Source organism: Notechis scutatus, chromosome 1, assembly GCF_049901735.1.
Source record: "Notechis scutatus isolate UNSWTSFEM ecotype Mainland chromosome 1, rNotScu1.2, whole genome shotgun sequence".
Classification (NCBI taxonomy): domain Eukaryota; kingdom Metazoa; phylum Chordata; class Lepidosauria; order Squamata; family Elapidae; genus Notechis; species Notechis scutatus.
Window position 1 is genome coordinate 84,684,379 of NC_142009.1, and position 23,072 is coordinate 84,707,450.

The 23,072-nt window shown below is 39.7% G+C and overlaps 1 protein-coding gene across 4 annotated transcripts in view; it reads left to right on the plus strand.

Moving 5' to 3' along the window:
- The window catches only part of RGS17 (regulator of G protein signaling 17), a 65,343-nt gene that overhangs the window by 35,055 nt on the left and 7,216 nt on the right, over positions 1 to 23,072 (plus strand). For 3 of the 4 annotated variants that reach the window (XM_087969902.1, XM_087969907.1, XM_087969914.1), the window contains 2 exons: positions 567 to 710; positions 19,978 to 20,067. In XM_087969902.1, coding sequence (XP_087826028.1) covers positions 592 to 710; positions 19,978 to 20,067 — 209 coding nt within the window. In that variant the 5' untranslated portion in view covers positions 567 to 591. The remainder of the gene's footprint in view (positions 1 to 566; positions 711 to 19,977; positions 20,068 to 23,072) is intronic. The other variant, XM_087969918.1, reaches the window with a different exon arrangement.

The following is a 23,072-nucleotide window of genomic DNA, read 5'->3' on the forward strand; positions in this document are numbered from 1 at the left end:
TCTATCCCAGCCCTGCTCCTCAAAAATATCTGGGCAGGCAAAGAAGTTTGCCATGTCACCCTTTTGCTTCTCCATCCAATCTCAATACCCACACAAAGTAATTATTTTGCTGAAGGAAGGAACCATCTTCCAAGCATCTCATGGATGGATAAAATGTCCTTAAACCTGAATTCTTTCTCTCTTGGTCTGAAGGGCAAAACTTGAATTGGGAGAAAGGTAAAATTGTCCAGTGGGTAGATAAATACTACCAAGTCTTATTCCCCACAGACATGAAAGTATTTGAAAGGAAAGAAAAATCTTTTGGTTCCCTGAACATTTCCTGCAAGGATAGAGGTCCTTTATGATTACTACCCTGCCATTTTCCCTCCTTTTTTCTGCCAAAGGAAATCCTGATTTATTAATTAGGGACAGCAAAACTACTGAGATTAAATTTGGCCCCTGTTAAGTCTCTTAAACCCAGCTGTGGTTGATGGCATCTGTAGTTTTGAGCTTGAAGGTGGGTCTGAGCTATTGGGATATATTTAGCTGCATTCCCTTGATTTTCTCTTATGTCTACATTCTTGTAGCCACAGGGGTGCTGAAGTAGCTGAAATGAGAAAAAGGCAACAGTCCCAAAATGAAGGAACATCGGCTGTGTCTCAAGCTCCTGGAAACCAAAGAGCCAACAACACGTGTTGCTTCTGCTGGTGCTGTTGTTGCAGCTGTTCATGGTATGTCATGCCATCTCTTGAGTACCTTTTCCATAGGTTATATGACGGCTCCAAACCACCAGTTACCTGATGCAGAAACTAATTGGGGGAGAGGGGAACAGGGATGTTCTGCATAGAAAAGACATTGCACAACAGGTGCTCCTTTGGTGCTGATTTGTTGTGAAAAAAATGCTTGTGTTTTCCTTATGTTTTTGTTTGTTGTGACCTTTGTGTGGCTTCAAAAATGTGATTAGTTGGCAGCCCAGATATGGCAAAAGCATTGCTACCTCCAAGAATACATTCATATCTGAGGAGGTTTCGTTTGGGTGTTTTCACACTTTGTATACAACTTGGTTTTATTAATTGTTATTGTAAAAATTAGATCACTTGTAAGGTGCCTTAAAACCTGGGGTATTTGATCAGTCTTCCTTCTGTGATCTTAATATTGCTATGTTTTCATAAAATAAATATGTGATAACTCCCACTGAGTTCTCACAAAGAAGGGGAGAAAGTTTGGACCTAGCTTAGCAAACTTATGCTGAAGTTTTTTTTTATTTTTGAAGTGATTCCAATTCTTGGGGTGCAGCTGGGGTTGGGTGAGGGAATGAGGAGGAATAGAGAGAAAGCCAGTGCATGTTGAATGAAAGACAAATATGGGCAGGATCATCCTGTTTATTACTATTTGATAATTTGATTAATAACCTACAGAATATATTTATAGTCTGGAAACATTCAAATTCCACCGAGATTCTTCAGCTGGCAAAAGGCCACCATTTTAATGGGGATGGGGCCAGGAAAATTGTTGCTACTCAGCTCTTCCTAAACGAATCACCAGCTCAGGAAATCTCAGGCTGAAATCAGTGTTTATTTTCTGTCTTTAAAATAACCTCAGATAATCATGTGATATTTCCAGTATGTCCAGGGTGCCTGTCACTAAAGCATATAAAACTTTAATGTAAGAAGATTTATATGCGTGTGAAAGAGTCCAGCGACATCAACAAGGCTCTACAGCTATTTCACTTACTGAGGGGTTCCATACAACTGACATAACCTTTTCTCTCTCTTTCTCTCTCTCTTTCTGTGAAATTCCATTTCCAAAATTTCTTTGCACTGTAGCACTGGGACTGGTAAGCTGCAGCTTCCAGCATAATTTTGTAGAGCTCTCAACCCAGTTTTGAAAGACCTCTGCCAAAAAATCAGCTCAGAGCCCTGGCAGGAGCAATTTGTTCCTTCTCCAGCAGTCTCCTATTGGCAAAAAAAAAATCAGAAAATAAAATACAGGCTGAATAGTCAAGACCTTGTTGATGATCCAAACTCTGTCAAGGATCTTGGAGTACTCATCTCTAATGACCTAAGTGCTAGAGACCACTGTAACTACATAGCCAAAAAGGCATTAAGAGTTGTTAACCTAATCCTATGTAGCTTTTTCTCTGGTAATATCACACTACTAATTAGAGCATACAAAACATTTGCTAGACCAATACTCAAATACAGCTCATCAGTCTGGAACCCACATTACATATCTGATATTAGAACAGTTGAGAAAGTCCAGAAATATTTCACAAGAAGAGTTCTCCACTCCTCTACTCGTTGTAGAATACCTTATGCCACCAGACTTGAAATTCTAGACCTAGAAAACCTACAACTACGCCGCCTTCGGTCCGATCCCAAAGATGCTTTTTCAAGAGGCAACTTGAAAAACTTGAAAGAGAAAACTTTCTGGTTTTTCTTTGAAGATGTTTTGCTTCTCATGCAAGAAGCTTGTTCAGCTCTGACTGGATTGGTGGGGATGACACAGATAAACCTCCACATGGCCTCAACGCCTCTATAAAAGAATGCAAATGACCAGCTGTCTGCAAAGAGTATAAATCCTTGCATTCCCCACCATCCAGTCAGAGCTGAAGAAGCTTCTTGGATGAGAAGTGAAACAAAATGTCATCAAAGAAAAAATAGAAAGTCCAGTTGCCTCTTGAAAATGCACCTTTGGGACAACCATGACCTGGATGACCGAGAATCTCTATAGACTATGTAGAGATTGTATTGCACAAATAAAGGTTAGTCACTGATATCAGTTCTAATGCCTTGTCAACGGAATCTGTAGAATCCTAGCATGGTTAGATCTAAAGCTGTTTTCTTGGTCTGTTGTTTTGTTTTAAAACCAGAAGTGCCTATACTTTGTTTTTAATTCATGTTCTTTCAGCTAGGAATATGATTATGCCAATTGAAGACTATCTTGAATAATCAGTTCTTCTAAGTTGGGGACTGAAGAATTGAAATAAAGGAATTCCTTTTTCTTGGTAAAGGAATTCAGGAGAGCCAATTGGGTGGAATGATTAAAGCCATGAAGCTAGAAAGTGGGAGACTGGGAATTCTAGTTCTGCATTAGTCATGAAATCAGCTGGGTGCCAAGAGGAAAAGGAGAGATGCAGAGGGGGTGAAATCATAGTGGTGTAGAGAAAATGAAGCAGTTCCTTCTCCTCCCTTATCCTGTATCTTCAAAAAAGTTGGACAGGACTCTCTGGGCTGCAAAAATCCAGGTATCAACCAAATGGCAGCAGAATTTTTGTTTTTTTCATCTCTGTTGCCATTCAGTGGGCATCCGGATATTTATATCCTCATCAGGGCGTGGAATTCAGCACCAGATCTATCCTGCCATTGGGTGGCTATACCTATGCATCCAAAAGCAAGCCACTCTGAGTGATTTAAGGATGTTCATGGAAGATAGTTCTGGTGGATTAAGACACATAGATTTGATTACCAATAAAGCAAGAAAAGATCAAAGCAACTTGTTTGGAGCAGAATTCAGATCACCTTTCTCCATCTGGATCCCCCATAAACCCCAATTAATTGGCACAATAACTTTGAATACATCTGGAAAGTGCCAGCTTGGAGAAAGTCTAGATCAGAAGCTTTTTCTTCCGAGCACCTCCTCCTGTCTTAATCAGTAGCAGTGAGAATTTTCAAGTTCATATTTATTAAGGAATTATAAAATACATTGTTAATCAGAAGACAGAGTTTAATAGCTACATTTTTTGGAACAGAGCAATACAAATGAGCCAAGGGTATGCTGAATGCTTGAGCGATATTATTGATTCAGCCTAAGGCTGTATCTCTGCAGTAAACTTTTGATTGAGAGTTGGATTGGCAGAATAGAAAGGAGCGTTCACTCCAGCCACAGTTTCAGTCAGATTGAGAATGAACTGTTCTATCTTTATAGTTAAATAATTCATACCTTCTTTAGTGGATGGTACCCTTATGCCATGAATAGAAATACTAGATATGGGTGAACAGAGTTTTGCCATTTAAGGGCGCCTCTGTTTTATTCTATCTTTTAAATTGCTTTGATATTAGGAAACTACTACCGCTAGACTATTTATGCAGTAAGGTACACTGAGCCATGGAAGCTAAGAACAAAGCAAAAAGATTATTTCATTTTTTAAAAAGGACAAATAATCCTTCTTATACATCTTCTACGGGCTGGAAAGAGTTCATTATTGAATCAAGGTTCTTCAGCATTTTTGTGAACTTTCCCAATTAAGGAAGTATTAAGTCTTTTGTATTTGTATTCTGTCTAAAAGTCACCTACATATTACAGCGCCCTCCCAACTTGGTATAATTATCTTAGAGATTTGAGGCTGAAAGTGAGAGAATGTTACGATTGAGCACTTCTATACTTTAACATTTCCGGACTCTGGAAAGGCAGTATGTGCAAGATGAACAATGTAATTGGTTCTTTTTCTTCCTGTGCTGATTCACATGTTTGACATGGTTCAATTATTCAGTCACTAAATTGGGTGATGAGTCATATCTTCATTTCCTTACCAACTATCACAGTATACTTTTCATACAGAGAGGTCTATCCCTAAAAATGAGGCAGAAATAATATAAATATAAGACTTTAGTAACATAGCTTATAGTACAGTAGTAAAAATTTGGTAAAATATTAAGGAAAGGAAAAGAAGAAAGAAGCACACACAAAGATGTAAGTTTATTCAATTTTTAAAATTTTATTTTCTTGATTTCAGCTGCAAAGTAATAAATCATATCTGTATTCATCCAGTTTATATTCCATGGCTTATAGAAAGATAATAACTTTCATCTGAGATCAGCTAAGGTAGATGCTCTTTTCCCATTCAGTTAGGATGACAGCTTTAGTGGCATTTTTTTCCTCAATGGAAGCAAGAACCTCCATTCCTAAAGTTGCAGCCACCCAATCAGCAACAGTGTGTGGGAATGGCCTTGGGAGACAGGAGGAAGAGCTACAGCCTAGACAACAGTTTGATAAACAAAATCTGAGCTGGTTAAGATGGTTAAGCCTATATTTTACAGGTAGCCAGAGCCATTAGTTGCATCATACCTATTCCCCAACAATAACTAACTTTAGCCTAAACAACTAGAGGGACAAGCCATCTTCATTTCGTCTTGGATAGAAAGACTCAGCTACTCTTCCTACTGTGTAAGAAGATGTACAGCACTCCCTGTTTCTCTAATGGCAAGCAACTTCCGCTTAAGAGCCAACAATTGAGACAATGAAAGAGGAAAAAGAAACTATGTTTTTCACAAGGTGGAAAATGTCTTCTTATATTTTTGGCCTATGGCTAGGCCTTCTTCCTTGGCTGCTGTCTTTCCTTCACTACTCATATTGCGCTGGCCTTCCTGAACCCATACCAACATCTAATAACCGTTTTGCCTGTTCCAGGAAGAAATGTTACCGGGAAAGGTGACTGTATTTGTTTGAGTGAAGAGAAGAACCACTCTCAGGTAGCAAATATGAGATTTGCATAAAGGTTTTGCATAGATTTTTCACACATAGTGTTTGTAAAGCTTTGCTACGATCAAAACAAAGTATTATTCAAAATCCTGAAAGGGAAAGACTGAAAGGAAAGAGAGAGGTTGACACTTTAGCTGTACGATGTGAAATTGCAGTTTTTCCAAATTGGTTGAGGATCCCTAGCTTTCCAAATGACACATAGATATATATGTATTTTTAGCCAGCTTCGGGAATGGATATTTTGGGGCCTATAACGGCAGCATACCAGTGTTGGAACTCGAGATCCCAAAAGCTTCCAAGAGCGAACTAAGAATTTGGAATCATCAGCTGGCATTGAAACCCAAAAACAAAACTGATGTCTTTCCCTCACACTGCTTTGATAATCTGAAAGCACTTCTTCCTGACCTCATTACACAAATCTAAGTATGTTATTAAAAGGACTATTTCCCTTGTGTAGGTTTAAATCTTTGCGTTCCTTCCATATAAGTTTTATTATGATTTTTTTAAAAATCAAGTGAACAGACTTTTCCAAAACAACATGTAATTCGGTTGGTGCTGGTTTCCCTCAGAAATTTAGTATTTGTACCTCCTTGATCAGGGGGTGTCAAATTCACATCACGCTGTCATCACATGTTGTATCAGGACTTTTTCCCCCTTCGCTAAACCGGGCATGGGCATGGCCAGTGCATGACGCATCTGGCCTGTGGGCTGGGAGTTTGACAGCCTTGTCCTTGATTATGTGTATTTGCATGGTTATTATTGCAAATTATTATGCAGTTGTCCCATTTCAGGCATCACATTTTATTTGGGTTGAGACGTATACAGAGGTGTCACTGATATATCTATACATATAGGTACAACACTGATGACATCATGAGGCATATGATGTCACTTACTTCCTCAGTTTTCCCTTTGGAACCCTCCCATGCTTTCTCACAGCTTCTTTTAATCCAATCTGTCTCAAGGCATCCAGTGATTTGGGCCTCTTCCTCTGGCAAGAGCACACAGTTGTGCAAATCATTATGCAACAATCTGACTGGCAATTTGATAGAGAAGATGAGAAAATACTGCTGTGATGTTGGCTGACATTTATGACTGAACAGGGTGAACTGACTGCTTAGTATCTTGTTGTAGCATCCTTGGATTTCATTCAGCAAAGTTGTTAAGTGTTACTAGTTGCAAAATGAGAATGTGAATCATGATTTACAGCATAGGTATTTACTATCCTGCAGAGACGTCTGTGGTGCAAACACAATATACATTCCCCCCCACCCCCTCACACACACAGAGAGAGAGAGGCCAGGTTTGCTACACCCATTAGAACTAAGAACCCAACCTACTGAGCACAAACCTACTTTGTGTGAGGCAAGATTTTAGAAGAACTGAAGTAGCAATGCTTATGAATCCATTGTAAGATGTTCACTGAATAATCATTTCCAAGGAAATTTTTCCGGTCATAGGAGAATCACATTGTTGGCTTCACATTTTTAAAAACAGATCAAGAAGCTATAAGATATGATAGTGAAAATGTTCCCTGCCTATAAGAACAAAAGCCAAGCAGCGCTCCTTAACAATTATTTCAATACGCTGCCATCTACAGCTTCTTTAAAGATGGAATATATTTCCAGAAACAATTGCTACTTTTCAATTATGTTCATTTGTGTGGCATTCCTAGAATCAATCAACTTAATGTGACCAACATATTTATTTATGATTTCCTAATAAATTGAACCCATCAAACATACTGGCAATGTTTTCTTGGGCATGAATCAGAATGATTACATTCAGAGCCAAATTTGATCTTACTACTGAGAAACTCTTAGCAACTTGGGTGCGGTGCCCAAGGTTGATGGCCTATAACTCCACCTGTCAAATATTTACTCTGCAAATCTACAATAAGTTCTGGTTGAGGAACTGTTTTCTGTAAGGCATTTTTAAAATAGAAAAATCAGGCTTGGCGATAATGATTAAAATGTTAATCTCTTTTATCTGATATGAATGATTAGTTTTTGATATTTTTTTTGTCTTTTATGGCCGCCTTTCACAACAAGACTGAAATTGCATGCTGTGGTTTAAATTCAACCAATATCTCTGATGCATTTTTTAAGACCAGCTGTTCAAAAACATTTTATTAGGAATCCTCAGGCAGACAACTGTGTTTGTGCTTTGTAAGCACCATGATCTGCATCAACTTGGAGGCCCAATCCAAAAACCCATTAGGTGCCAATTTTGCTGAAGAACCATGATTCTTGATTATCACTGTGATGGGTGAGTGTGTGGAATGCTATGTGTAATTGCTTAAATTCTGCAGGAAAATGGAAAGTTTCAACACTTGATTAACTATGTCTTTTTTTGGATAGTAGATCCTTTTTAGATAGGGATCATTTTTGCAGATCATTTATTTACTGCATTTCTAATTCATTTATAGCAGGGGTCCCCAACCGCCGGTCCGCGGACCGTGCACCGGCCGCGGAACAAGCCTTACCGGGCCGCTGGTTGCTGGGCGCCGCCATCTTTTTGGTAAAAAAGCAATTTTTATCAAAAAGATGGCGGCGCTAGCGCTGGTGAGCTTTTCCGGTAGAAAGCCATTTCTACCCGAAAAAGCTCACCAGAAGCGCTGGCGCCGATTTTGACGAAAATCACTTCCGTGACGTCACCGGAAGTGATTTTCGCCAAAAAGATGGCGGCGCCCAGCTGACGCCGAACCGGCATGCGGCGCCCAGCTGACGCCGGAACCGGGCGCGGCGTCGAAAAGGTTGGGGATCCCTGATTTATAGTGTTTCCAATGCCCAGAATATCCGGAAGCTTTGCATAGAATCATAAGGTATCTCAGAGCTCTTCTAGTCCAACTCCCTGATCAAGGCAGAAACCTTATGCCATCCTGGTCAAATGGTTGTCCAGTCTATTTTTGAAAACCTCCAGTGATAGAGCACCCACAACCCAGGAACCTAGTCCATTGGTTAATTGCTTTCGCTGTCAGAAAATTTCTCTTTATTTCTAGGCTTAATTTTTATTTTATTTTTTAAAATAAGTTTAAATACCCTATATCATACCCTATATCACCAGGCTTGAGATTTTGGGCTTGGACAACCTTGAACTACGCCACCTATGGTTAGACTTAAGTGTAGCGCACAAAATTATCTGCTACAATGTCCTACCAGTCAATGACTACTTCAGCTTCAAACATAACAATACAAGAGCACACAACAGATACAAACTCAATGTAAACCACTTCAAACTCGATTGCAGAAAGTACGACTTCAGCAACAGAGTGGTCAATGCCTGGAATGCACTACCTGACTCTGTTGCTACATCCTCTAACCCCCACTCCTTTAACCTCAAACTATCCACTATTGACCTCACCCCATTCCTAAGAGGTCTATAAGGGGCGTGCATAAGTGTACCATTGTGCCTCCCGTCCCTGTCCTATTGTCCCCATTTATTCGTACCTATTCCCTGTATTCTTACTCATGTTTATACTTTTACCTATTATCTTGTAAGCCAGTGGCCCCCAACCTTTTTCGAACCAGGGACCGGTTTCATGATTATTTATTCTTCCACGGACTGGTACCTGAGTAACGTGAGACTCCACCGCCATCAGGATGGCTCTTTGTTCGAAGCCGCCCCCCCTTCGATGAAACTAAGGCACGAGCACCCAAATGCCGCTTTCCAACTGAAAAACCGGAAGCACTTTCCAACCCAAAACGCGGAAGCAACCGAAAACCCGGAAGTGCTGTCAAAACAAGATGGCAGCACCCAAGCGTTGCGGCCCGGTAAAAAATGATCCACGGACCGGTACCAGTCCGGGGACCGATGGTTGGGGACCCCTGTTGTAAGCGATTGACAAATCAAATAAATAAATAAGTTTTTAGATTTAGTATTTAAAAACTAATTAAGATATGGCAATATGACACTCCCAACATTAATACACCTAATGTAAACGTCTTTAAAATGAGACACAGAGGGGTATACTCACAAAGTATATGGGAATAGCATAATCCAGCCCTAATTCTTAGGCTGTTAGATGCTAATAGCAAAGCCTTAGATTCTGGTTTCTAGTTTCAGAAAGACAGCCAGGGCAATTGTTTGAGCACCAGGTTCCTAAGTACAGGTGGTGCTCAACTTACAACCATTTGTTTAGTGACTATTCGAAGTTACAACAGTCCTGAAAAAAAAATGACTTGTAACCATTTTTCACACTTACAATATTTTCGATTTCAACTTTCACACAGATTGAAATGCTTGATAAGTGGTGTGTATTTATGACGGTTGCAATGTCCCAGGGTCATGTGAACACCTTTTGCAACCTTCTGATGAGCAAAAGTCAATGGGGAATCCAGATTCACTTAACAACCGGGTTACTAATTTAATACCTGCAGTGATTCACTTGACCACTGTGGTAAGAAAGGTCATAAAATGGGGCAAAATGGGGCTGCTGATCCAGTTCTACAGAGGAATGATTGAGTCTGTCATCTGCACCTCTATAACTGTCTGGTTTGGTTCTGCAACCCAACAGGACAGACACAGACTTCAGAGGATAATTAGGACTGCAGAAAAAAACAATTACTACCCACCTGCCTTCAATCGAAGACCTGTATATTGCATGAGTCAAAAAAAGGGCTGTGGAAACATTTACAGACCCCTCACATCCTGGACACATCCTGTTTCAACTCCTTCCCTCAAAACGACGCTATAGAGCACTGCACACCAGAACAACTAGACACAAGAGCAGTTTTCCCCTGAATGTCATCACTCTCTGCTAAATAAATAATTCCCTCAACAGTGTCCAACTATTTACTAAGACTGCACTACCATTCCTATTAATCCTCCCATCCTTCCTTTCACCCATCTCCTCCCATTTATGACTGTATGACTGTTGCTTGTATCCTAAATATTTTATTGACTGTTTCCTAGTATGATTTGATTGCTTATTGTACCTTATGACCATTATTAAGTGTTGTACCTTATGATTCTTGACTTTTGATGAATGTATCTTTTCTTTTATGTATACTGAGAGTATTTGCACTAAAACAAATTCCTTGTGTGTCCAACCACACTTGGCCAATAAAGAATTCTATTCTATTCTATTCAAAACTCTCTTAACCACCATCTTGCTTAGTAATGGAACTTTTGGGCTTAGTTGTGGCCATAAGTTGAGGACTACCTGTAATAACCTAGCACATTTAATTCAGAAACCTGACCATGTCTGATTACCATCTGCTGTTAAATGTTTAGAGTTAAATCAGACCAGATTATCTGGTTAATATTTATTTACCGGTTTGGAGTTCTACTTATGGCACTGTTTCTAAGAATTGTTGATAAAACAGTATAAATAACAGTTCAATATTTTTAAACACTTGGAGCTAGGGCATTAAATATCTCGGAGCAGTGAAGCTAGAAATCACTACTTAATAAACTAAAAGTCTAGAGTTTCATAGGGATGCACATCTGGTTTTACTGAATAGCTGAGCAGAATTTAGTGCTTTGTGCGTTATGACCAGATAAAGAAAAATTACCATCCAACCCCCCAGCAGTGAAATGTGAAACTTTTTGACAAACTTATTATCTCATAGCCAATTTCCTACTTGCGGAAGGTATATTGTCTAACCACATATCATTCCAAATCAGCTTAATATGTCAGTTACAGCAAAAATAACAGTCTTGAATTCTGGAACTAAAGTACTATTTTTGGAAACAATAGAATTAGGCAAGTCTTTCAAGACTGCCTCTTTTCTTATAAACCAAAGAAACTTATGAAATCTCTCAGTTAAAAAGAAGCATTGCTGTCAGCTTTTGCCCTTCTTAGAAATCTGGTAGAATATAAATAACTCCTTCACTGCACAGACTCAACCGGTTTGCTTAAAGAAACTTTCACACAGTCTCACATAATGTATGTTTATTTTCATTTAAGCACCTCAGTGGCCCAGAGTTTTTTTTTTCCCTTTTCTTACTTTTTTTCCCCCTTCACGGTTGCATTTGTTTTATTCATTCAGTTGAATGAGTGTTGGAAAGAAGTTATGTAAAAGGGCCTATCTGTCAGTAGGAAACAATTATAACTAGCCCAGGGGTGGGATTCAATTTTTTTAACAACCGGTTCTGTGGGCGTGGCTTAGTTAGTGGGTGTGGTTTGGTGGTCATGTGACTGGGTGACCGTAGCCAACTCGGCGTCACTCAAGGGGCGCTTCTCCTCACCTGGCCTCTCATGACAGCGGGGATGAATGCAACGGCGGTGTGAAAAACGATCATGTCACTTTTTTCAATGCCATGGTAACTTTGAATGGTCACTAAATGAACTGTTGTAAGTCAAGGATTACCTATAGAAAAATACAAAAAGCGTCTTTGCTTGCAAAAACCTGTCCTAAATAACAATCATTAGATTAAAAATACCTGCAAGCCAGAGTTACAAATCAGGCACGGTGCCAGAGCACCTTGAGGAATGAAAATAGTTAAAATGCAGTGATAATTATCAGCAGCCAACTCTTGCTCATAAAGTGAAGTCCTTTAGCAGAGAGGTCATTTAAGCTCTCCAGAAAGAGCACACCCAGGAGAAGCAATCCTTAGATCCATTTGCACCACTTAATGATACCAGCTGGTCTCTCTCACCTCACAAGATATCCTAAAGAAATCATCCAGATTTAAGGAAAGGTCACATTCCCCCAGAAAGGCAGTATAAAAAAAATCAGTGCCAAGCTTGCATCCTGCCTCTTGGAAGTAGACCCCAAAGGACAGTGTCAGATAGTACTGCAGTGAAGGAAGAACCCCTTCCCAGATAGAAAAAGAAAACATGAGACAGGAAAAAATTCAAACACAATACAAATAATTAAATCACAAGAGTAGCTGTTGCTTGTTAAACCAATTACCAGAATAAATAGACACAGGAAGTAGCCATATTTCTCAACCCAGATTCTTTTCAGGAACAGAGATTAATCTTTTTCCTTCTAAACAAAGCTGAATAGGGAAAATTATCCCATCAATAAATACAGGATTAAGCATCACCAAGGACAGAATTAAACTTCACCAAAAACTCGTTTTAGACCAAACCTCAGAAAGCGTATGTAAACTCACATTTGAATGTCAATCTTTCTAGTTAGCCAAGAAGCCTTGCTGAATGTCACCCATCTTGGTTCCTTGTCATTAAAAAGCTTCTTTCTGCAGCTCTGCTTCGTTATTCAATTATTTCTTCAAAGTGCTGATCATTGCATGCCAGCTGGAAGTATTTCCAGGGGAGTATTTCCTCCCAACAGCAATGTAAAAAGCTTAAAACAGCCCTATTTCAATCTGTACTTAAATCCCTACAATAAGCGTTTGCCTCGGGTGATGGATAGGGAAGGACAATGGGACTCCTTGTTACCTCCCTTACTGCTCAAGTACTTTGTTCATAGCCAAGCAGTCCATCCTCAAAACAACAACCTGCCACATTTCACAGCGGTTCTATCCCTTTCCCTTCAGGCTATATGAGGAGCCATCCTTTTGCAAGCTTTCAAGGCTGATAAAATTCAACAATCAAGGCAAACTCCTTAATTTCACAATACACGGAGAGACTTAGACGTAGTTTCATCTGGGGAACTGTGACCATCCTGGACTAAGCAAAGTCCCAAAACGGTGCAGAAGCCTGGTACTCTGACAAATTGGCCATCAATGGGCACACAGACATAAACTTCATTTACATATCATTCAAAAGAGATAATCAACAAGCCAAAAAAAAGAGGGGAGAGATCAAAACAACCTCCCACCTGTAATCAACACCCAGATGAGCAGAGATTAATGCCAAGTTTAATATCAGACCAATAAACAAGAAGTAAATAATCCCAATCAAGGAACTATCAAATAAGTTAACAGTAAACAGGCCAATCAAAAAACCTCCAAGACTTCCTAACGCTGACAGAGCAAGCCACTAGAATATAAAACAAGATCAGACCTCACTCTCTTCCAGCACTGATGATGTTATCTAGTTTGGGTAATGAAAAGAAAACAATCTAGGCATCAAGTCGAAGGCTCAGTGGTTGGAACTGAAACTTGGGAGACTGGCAAGCCAAAATTGATCACAGTTCTTGTTTCCTTTAAGCAGACCATGACTCTTCTATTACACTCTGGAAATATGTCTATTTGCCAATCTCCTGGGAGAGGTTCAGCTGGCCCCTATCCTATCCAGTTGTCAAAGAACAGCTCAAGATCCTGTTCAGCTAGGCAGCATAACAACTACTCCCGGACCCATCTGCCTTTTAATTGAATTTTGTTTTAAATATTTAAACAGCTAAACAGCGTGCTTTTTTTTTTACTGTAGATTCTTTTATTGAATTGTTTTATGATTTTTGCTTTTGTATACTGTTCTGGGACATTCCCCGTTCTTCATGGGAGAAAGAGCCATATAGTAATAAAATAAACGAAAGTATTTACCTAAGATATTACCTTCTGACAAGAAAAAGCCTGGAAATACACACACATACACCAAGTGTTAACAGTTAGTGTACCTGTGCATTATTGCTCAATATCTTAATCCCCCAGAAGGCAATTTTCTCAGGAATGCCAATAGTCACAAGGCACAAGCTTCACTCAGGAAGCAGTTTCTTTACATACATTTCAACATCTGTCTCCTTACAAAACAAGCATATTCAGTCCTTTTTCCAAGTACTTTATTTTTTCTACCTGTCTCCTGTTGTTCTCAATCCACTACTGCTACTTTTCACATCAATGTGTTCACATCCACTTATATTTTTTTAAAAAATTGGCCGCAATAATAGTAGGATAATCCAGACCAAGAAACATGACCAGACCAAGAAACCTCAGAAGGTTGCAAACATTGCTGAATATATTACTATAAATATTTTGACATAGGATGCCAGTTGTCTGCATTGCTTAGACTTTGGGGGAAGTTCAGAGAAGAGCAACTAAAATGATCAAAGACCTGGAGACTGAAACGTATGAAGAATGGCTGCAGGATTTGGATTTGGCTAGTCTAAAGAAAGAAGAATTAGGGATGGCATGGTAGCAGTATTCCAGTATTTGAGGGAATGCCACAAAGAAGAGGAGGTCAAATTATTCTACAAAGCACCAGAGGGCAGGGCAACAAACAATGGTTGGAAACTAATCAAGGAGAGGAGCAACCTGGAATTAAGGAGAAACTTCCTAACAGTGAGGAGAATTAACCAGTGGAACAGCTTGCCTCCAGAAATAATGGGCGCTCCATCATTGGAGGTTTTTAAGAAGAGACTGGACAGTCACTTATCTGAAATCTGCTTGAGCCATGGCATTATTGTGTACCAACATTATGGTGCCTGGAAGGACGGAACATGTTCAGAAAATTCATACTTTGGAAAAGTACATTTTAGCACACACAGCTCAATCACAGCATAGCATCGGTTAAAGATAAATTAAAAATCTTGGAATTACAGTTTACTGTATGCACTAGACCATGGTTATAATACTTTCCAATGCAAAACCTCCACATTAGAGAATAATTTGGTATCAGACCAAGATATTCTAAGGAGTAACAAATCCTCCATACACCATTCGTTCAGTGTGCGAAAAAGCACAGGTGGCATCTAAATATAAAATAGCCAAAGACCTCTCAAAAAAATAATAATCCTTTTCTGCCTTTTCATGATTGTCCACATAAATTAGTAGTTGTCTCAATGTTTTTTCCTCAGTCTTAAAAGTGTTGTTCTTTTTCAGGGGTATTAAAATGCTATCCATGCATCCTGTTTGATTGTGATTGTAACCATTTATGGAGGGCAACGTTTCCTTTGAGTTGAACTCAACTCTTTGTAACACAAAAAATGTTTCATGTGAGCTGCATTGACTCTCAGTTTTTATTAGAAATTACTCAAACTTCTAATAAAAAATGTTGGACAAAGATATTATCTTGTGAATAATATGCCCTCATAGATATGGATCACACCACTTCCATGTTTAGCTTCTGAGAAATAAATATCTTGCTCTGGTAGAGAACATTGAGGACATGTTAAGCTTGGGATCTGTTTCTTTTGGATGATAACATTATGTTTTATTGTTTTCGTGCTTATTTTTCCTCAGATCTGTTTAGAGTGAAGTGATACAGAAATATCAATAATAAAAATATAAATACATTAGTATTTTCCAGATCTAATAATAGGAAGTAGTTTATTATTAAAATAAACAAATTTATATTGGCAAAGTTTCTGGATCAAATGCTATTCATCATTTTCATAGTATATATTGAGTACCTTCTGCCAAGGAATCCTCTCATCTTAATATATACAGTGGTGTGTGTGTGTGCCCACACACACATAATATATATATATATATATATATATATATATATATATATATATATATATATATACATATACATATACACACACACACACACACACACACACACACACACATACATACATATACATACATACACATATACATATGATTGCACGCACCTAGAGGCATATGTTTTATTCATTTAAAATGATATATAACTTGATTAATTCTCAGGACAATGTCATGAATCATTCTATGACAAGCTCTTCATACTGCTGGGGAAATACTATTGTACTTTTTCCCCTTGTTCTTACTTTTTTGGAGAATAATTTAACTCCTTACAGATATACGTTGAACACAGCTTTTGCATTTGACACAGAGGGAGTTTAGACTGGGTGTGGTTTTTCTTATCCTCAAGTCTTAATAGCTGAACCTTAACACATGTTTATGTTATGGCTATTCTGTGATCTCAGTTAGTTTGTTCTTCACTTTATCCTTCTGCAACATGAGTTTTCTGCTCTGGTCTTGGCCTATTATGGGGATGCCCATACATGGCATTTGTGCCTGTAGGGAATCCCTTCAGCAAATTTTCAACACAGAAACACTTAACTTCCAGTTCCACCGTAGCATTAATTAAAATACTGAAGACAATTTTTCAGGATTAACACTACAGCTTTGAGGCAGATTTTTATTTATTTATTTTTTATTTATTTATTTGATTTGTCAATCGCTTGCAAGATAACAGGTATAAGTATAAACATAGTTATAAATACATGAAATGGATACATATAAGGAAAATAAAAAGAAATAATAGGACAGGAATGGTAGGCACGTTGTTGCGCTTATGCACGCCTCCTACAGACCTCTTAGGAAAGGGGTGAGGTCAATAGTAGACAGTCTAAGGTCAAAGTTTTTGTGGTTTGGGGAAGAAACCACAGAGTCAGGTAGAGCAGGGGTCCCCAACCACCGGGCCCCGGACCGGTACCGGTCCGTGGATCATTTTGTACTGGGCCGCAAAGAAAATAAAAATAAAATTAAAATGGCGGCTTTCTTCACCTTTGGTGAATGCTGCTGGGATCAGGGATCAAGAACACAAAGGAAAGAAGGGGAGGGAGGAAGCAACCAAAGCCTGTCCTGCTCTCCAGCTCAGTGGCTTCGGTTTCCTCCCACCTCGTTCCTCTCTCAGTCGCTCTCTCGCTCCTCCACCAGCCCAGGAAGAAACTGCTTCAAAGAAGCCGGCAGAGTGGCTTTTCCTGTCAGCGCAGCTCCTCAAAAGCGCCCGTTCACCCCCACACAGCCGCCCGCGGTTCAATCTAGTGCTCTGTTCTGCCTGCCTGCCTGCCTGCCTTCGTTTCTGGTTGTTTCGGAGCAGCTTCGGCTGAGAAAAAGAGGCGAATAGTTATTAAAGGGAGGGAGACACCTGAGGGATGAGGCTGAGGAAGGCAGGGCCAAGAGGCGGGGCTTCTCAGCCATCCTGCAGGGACGTTGGAGGAGGTGGTGGCGCTGGCAGCGGTGAGAGGTGCACAAAACCAACCGTTGCCTCTGCTGGGAAGGGAGAGGGGCGGGAATTTCGACCACGTGCTCTGGGGCTGCGCGGCCATGCCCCCCGCGGCACCCATCGTGGCTGGCAAGCGGGAACATGTGGAGTCGGCCAACACGGGTACGATGCGCGCACCGGCCCTCTGAGAGGGGGGCTAAAGATGCGCTTCTCAATTACCCCCCCCCCCGTTAACCCTGGAGTAAAAGGAGAAAATGGGGGAGTGGGGAGAGAACTGGGGGTTGCCTTGCTCCTGGCAACGGAGCCGGGTCATAAATCCTTGAAACGGGTGCAGGTGGCCTGGGAGGGGGGGTCCTTAGGATGCGGTCAAAAAAGTCAAAATGGTGGCCATCACCTTGCCTTCCCTAATCTCCCCGCCCCTAACTGAAGACCTTGGGTCTTGAACTAGGAACTCCTTCATTTGGTTTTTTTATATATATATATCAATCAGCCATGGGCCGCCGCCGCCCAGCGCTCAGTTTTGAAGGTGCTCCTTAGCCAGGCACAGTTCCTGAATCTGCAGCTGAAACCCTCCGTTTTAAATGTCCCAATAGAAGAGAATATCTGTCGCTCAGGGTTGCAATGAGGAGGCCTTGGCGCTCCCTGAACTTGGTGGTTTGCTGGCAGATGTTTTATTACCCGACTAGGTAACAACCTAGTCAGGTAATGAAACGTCTGCAAGCAAACCACCAAACTCGGACTCCACCCCCACTAGTCGGTCCTTGAAAAAGTGTTTCTGCATGAAACTGGTCCCTGGTACAAAAAAGGTTGGGGACTACTGAGGTAGAGTATTCCAGACATTGACCACTCTATTGCTGAAGTCGTATTTCCTGCAATCAAGTTTGGTACGGTTTACCTTGAGTTTGTATCTATTGTGTGCTCTTGTATTGTTATGGTTAAAGCTGAAGTATTCATTGACAGGTAAGACATTGCAATGTATGATTTTATATACTATACTTAGATCAAACCGAAGGTGGTGTAGTTCTAGGTTTTCTAGGTCTAGAATTTCAAGTCTGGTGGCATAAGGTATTCTGCAATGAGTAGCGGAGTGGAGAACTCTTCTTGTGAAATATTTCTGGACTTTCTCAACTGTGTTAATATCAGATATGTAATGTGGGTACCAGACTGATGAGCTGTAGTCAAGTATTGGTCTAGCAAATGTTTTGTATGCTCTAGTTAGTAGTGTGATATTATCAGAGAAAAAGCTACATAGGATTAGGTTAACAACTCTTAATGCCTTTTTGGCTATGTAGTTACAGTGGGCTCTAGCACTTAGATCATTAGAGATGAGTACTCCAAGGTCCTTGACAGAGTTTGGATCATCAGCAAGGTCTTGACTATTCAGCCTGTATTTTATTTTCTATTTTTTTTTTGCCAATATGTAAAACAGAGCATTTATTTGTTGAGATTTGAAGTTGCCATTTGTTTGACCATTCTGATACATAGTCGAGGCCTTTTTGAAGGGTAGCAGTATTTTCTGTGGTGTTGAATAGCTTTACATCATCAGCGATGAGAATGCAGTTGCTCTTGATATGATCACAGAGATCATTTATGTAGAGTATGAAGAGAGTTGGTCCTAGAACACTGCCTTGGGGGACACCACTGTTGACAGGTACAGAATTTGATAGGACGCTCCCAATTTTGACCATTTGTTGTCTGTTTGACAGGAATGCTTTTATCCAGTTATGCAGGTGTCCAGAGATACCATAAGATTTTAGTTTTAGGAGTAGTTTGTCGTATACCACTGAATCAAAGACTGTACAGAAGTCTGTGTAGATTTTTCCCATCCTGCCTCTAGGATCCTCATCTGTCCACTCTTCCCTGGATTATGGGGTTTCCAAAATGTGTAAAACAGGAGTGTCAAACTCATGTCATCATGGTGGTGTCATGTGATGTATTGGTACTTTTTTCCCCTTTGCTGAACTGCGGGTGGGCGTGGCCAGTGTGTGGCGCATCTGGCCCAGAGGTCAGGAGTTTGACAGCCCTGGTGTAAGAGAACTAATGGCACAGCACAAGGACAGTGAATCATGTCTTAAATGGTGTTTGTCGCTGCCTTATGTTATATATGCATGCAATATAAAAATACAAATATTGTGCGTAAAGGATGGGAATTAAGCAGAGGCTCAGATCAGCTTTAATTTAAAGGGAAAAAAATCCAAGCCCCTTTCATAGGAAAAGGAAGGAAAATGTTATGACTTCAATTTTTTGGAAATTAAAGACCAGTAGCCACTGCAATAGAGGAGCTATGAACTGACTAATAGCACTGCTAAATTAGAGCTATTAAAATATGCAAAAAAATAAATGCTTCAGTTAGAATTTAGGTAGTGGTTTTTAATTCTTCTGCTTAGTCTTCAATTAGAGCATAATAAAACACCTATATTTTTTCCTTTCTCAGCATGTTTCTATGCATGTGATTTTACTTAATGTAGATAGAAAGATGTATCGGAGAGATTTAAATGATGCCATTGAATGAAATGTTATGGAAATTGTATGTATTTTTATAAAAAGGCATATTCTCCTTCTCTTGAACTTATTATGTCAGTTGAGGAAATATTCTAAATGGAAGCCTTCCAAGACCAGGGAAATTTCTTATGGGGGAGTCAACCATTGGTTTTCACTTGCTCACGGAAAAGTCTCGCCTTAATTCTGCCATTTCTCTTAAAGCTCTGGCTTGTTTTATATGTTTTACATTCATTACTTTACATTAATTTTCTCTAGACAAAATAAAGTGTTGTACTACATTGCAGCCTCACTGTTAGGAATGAAGACAGAGGGGACAGCACAGGAAGACCGACACACACTAGCAAACTGGAGAGCATCCAGGTCATTGAAGAGGGGTAAGTTTTTCATTTGTATTATCTGGGGAAAGTGCTGAGGTTCATTCTTACTCTCTCCTTGTTTATTAATCATATTCCATTCCAGTTTTTAAATAAAATGGCCATAAGTGAGCATATGATGGCAGGGGGTAGGAGAGGGAGGATGTAGGGAGGGAGAGGAAGAGGAAGCGAGCGGGGGAGAGAGAAAGAGAGAGAGATGCTGGGGAGAACCCAGGTTGCTATTGTCTCGTTCTATGGAGATTCTCAGTCATCCAGGTCATGGCTGTCCCAAAGGAGCTTTTTCAAGAGGCAGCTGGACTTTCTGGTTTTTCTTTGAAGACATTTTGCTTCTCATCTGAGAAGCTTCTTCAACTCCATCTCCTACCATTCAGTCAGAGCTGAAGAAAATTCTTGAATGAGAAGTGAAACATCTTCAAAGAAAAACCAGAAAGTCCACTTGCCTCTGGAAAAAGCTCCTTTGAGACTATAGTCTCATTCAGATAAGGTTCTCTCAACTTCATCTGAATGAGGAGGTCATGTCCTGTGGCTGACCTGTTTATTCACCTTTTTTGTCCCTTCACAAGGGGGAGAGCTTGCTTACATCAACTGCAGTCTTCCTCCTGAGCTACTTTTCTCCATGGCAAAGTGCTTTCTTAAGAAATGCTAATGGGAAGTTAACAAGCTGAGCTCTGTGACCTTAATTAGTTGATTAGAACATTCCTGCCTCCCACTGCTGCCTGAAACTGATCAGGCCTTAATCAGTTTCACACTGAAGGCTCTTGCTGTTATTAATGCACACACTGGTTAGAAAATGATTTTTTTTATTACTGTTTATTACCATTTATCTGCAAATAGTCACTATCTAAGGTAGTTGCTAAATCATGAGTGGCTGTATGCCTTACCTGATGTTAAGTCCACAGAGATTTTCCTATGCATACACATACATAAGAAAAAGTCATATAAAATTTCAACCAGGAATCTACGTTTTCAACTGCTTGCCTTTTTCTTTAAAAATACATTTTAAAATACAATCTAAACTAGTATACTTCAAAGTATAAAGTGATATATATTTTTTAAATTGGGAGGGGTAATAATAAATTACCTTATGTAACCAAAATGCCCCAAATCAGAATAAGCTTTTCTTCCATAACAATAAAAGAACGATTAAGGCATAGAAGAAAGAGGACATATGTACTTTACATACATACAACGACACACAATGGTTTGTTAAATAGCTTACTTTAAAATATCCCAATAAGAATGGAGGAAATGTCTAAAATTCACAGAGATTATTTTTTTCAGGTGAGATTTTTGGAAGGCAGAAAGCATTTACATCACTCTTGTAGCAAAAAAACTTCTCAACGTTTCTTTCTCAGACAGAGAATTACTCATCATTTCCTCCATTAAATTATAACAATTCTCATTTTGGTGCATTCACTTCTAACTTGGGTTTATCGGCATAATTCTGAAATATTTCTCAAATACTCTGTCTGCTATACATTTTCCAATTGTAGGTGCTTTTTTAAAGCCGCTTTTCTTAAAGTGAAAATGTATTTACAATTTTCATTCCTAGTTTTCTCTGGCTTTGCACTTCATCACAGTGCCATCTTGTGGTCAAAGTATGTTTCTGTAATACTGTGTCTAATTTCAAAGCAGTTTCCCTATTATCAACTGCCACGGATTCATTTTTTTCATCCTTTATACTATTTAGATAATGTATTTCTCCACACAAATAGATGGCAATATACATTTTGAAATTCATTCATACATATATCAGAAGTCCTGATGTGAGTATGTGGGTGTGCCCGCATGTGTGTGTGTATGAAAAGCTTCAAATCATGCTTGACTGTAAAGACACATCCTTGCTATTTTCTTGACAGCAACAAGAAACTGATTCTCCCATGCCTCCTTTCAGATTATTCCAACTTCCCAATTTAAATTACATGCCTAGAATTCCATTGTAATTTCTCATCCAAGTAGGAACCAGAGTCAACCCTGTTTAGTTTCTAAATCCAAACAAAAGTTAGGCAATTATTGCCACCTACTACTGTGAGACATTTTTTAGACTGCATACTGCAGCATAAATTACTAAAGGAGAAGGGGATGTCAGAGGAAGAGACAGTTAGGTAATATCAACAACACAATGAACATGAATTTGGACAAACTCTGGGAGATAGTGGAGGATAGAGGGGAGAGGGGCTGGCATGCTATGGTCCATGGTGTCAGAGTCGGGCACAACTGAAAAACAACGCTGTCGTCTTTATTACCAGTTTATCAGGACAGTATTTGAGTTTCAGGTTTTTTTAAAAGAATGTTCTAAATGTAAAATAAAAAGAATCATTTGCATCTTCTTATATAGAGATTTTGCACACAGTTTTCCTAATGTATTGTTGGAAGAATTATCCTTCTGGGTTCAGTTCCAAGTGGGGAAAAAGACACTGGAAACATGGAGGCTGTTTGGAAGGTTTAATGGTGAACAGGACCACATGGCCTGGAGCTCCAGAGTGAAAAGGAAGGATGATCACATGCTTCAAGGTGAAGGAAGAGATCAAGAAAGGGGCTGAGGTGCTGAGAGTGCCTGGGTTTTATAACCTTTGTTGGGATTTGAATTGAAGCTTGTATTCTGATTGGTTGGTCAGAGTCCCATGGGGCCATGCAGGGGCAACTCTGTAGGCTGTCCTGAGTTCCAGGCTTGGTTGAGCCTTGCTGGATAATGATGCACTGAAAGGGCTTTTGAGCAATTGCTATAGCTTTACCTGGAGATCTTTGTTATGTAAAGTATTCTGGCCCAGGCCTTAATGGCCCAGCCATTAACAAAGGTGGGGGTGAGCTTCTGCTTCTGAGGTGAGTTTCTGCTTCTGAGTTTCTACTCTTTTTCGGGGAAATATTCTGCCTTTTAATACCCTGTTTCTCCAACAATACGGCCTCCCCAATAGGAAGTCCCAGCATGTTTTATAGGCATGAAATGAAATTAAGCCCTCCCCCAAATTAAGGCCTATATTAAAACATGCAAAATGGGGGAATGG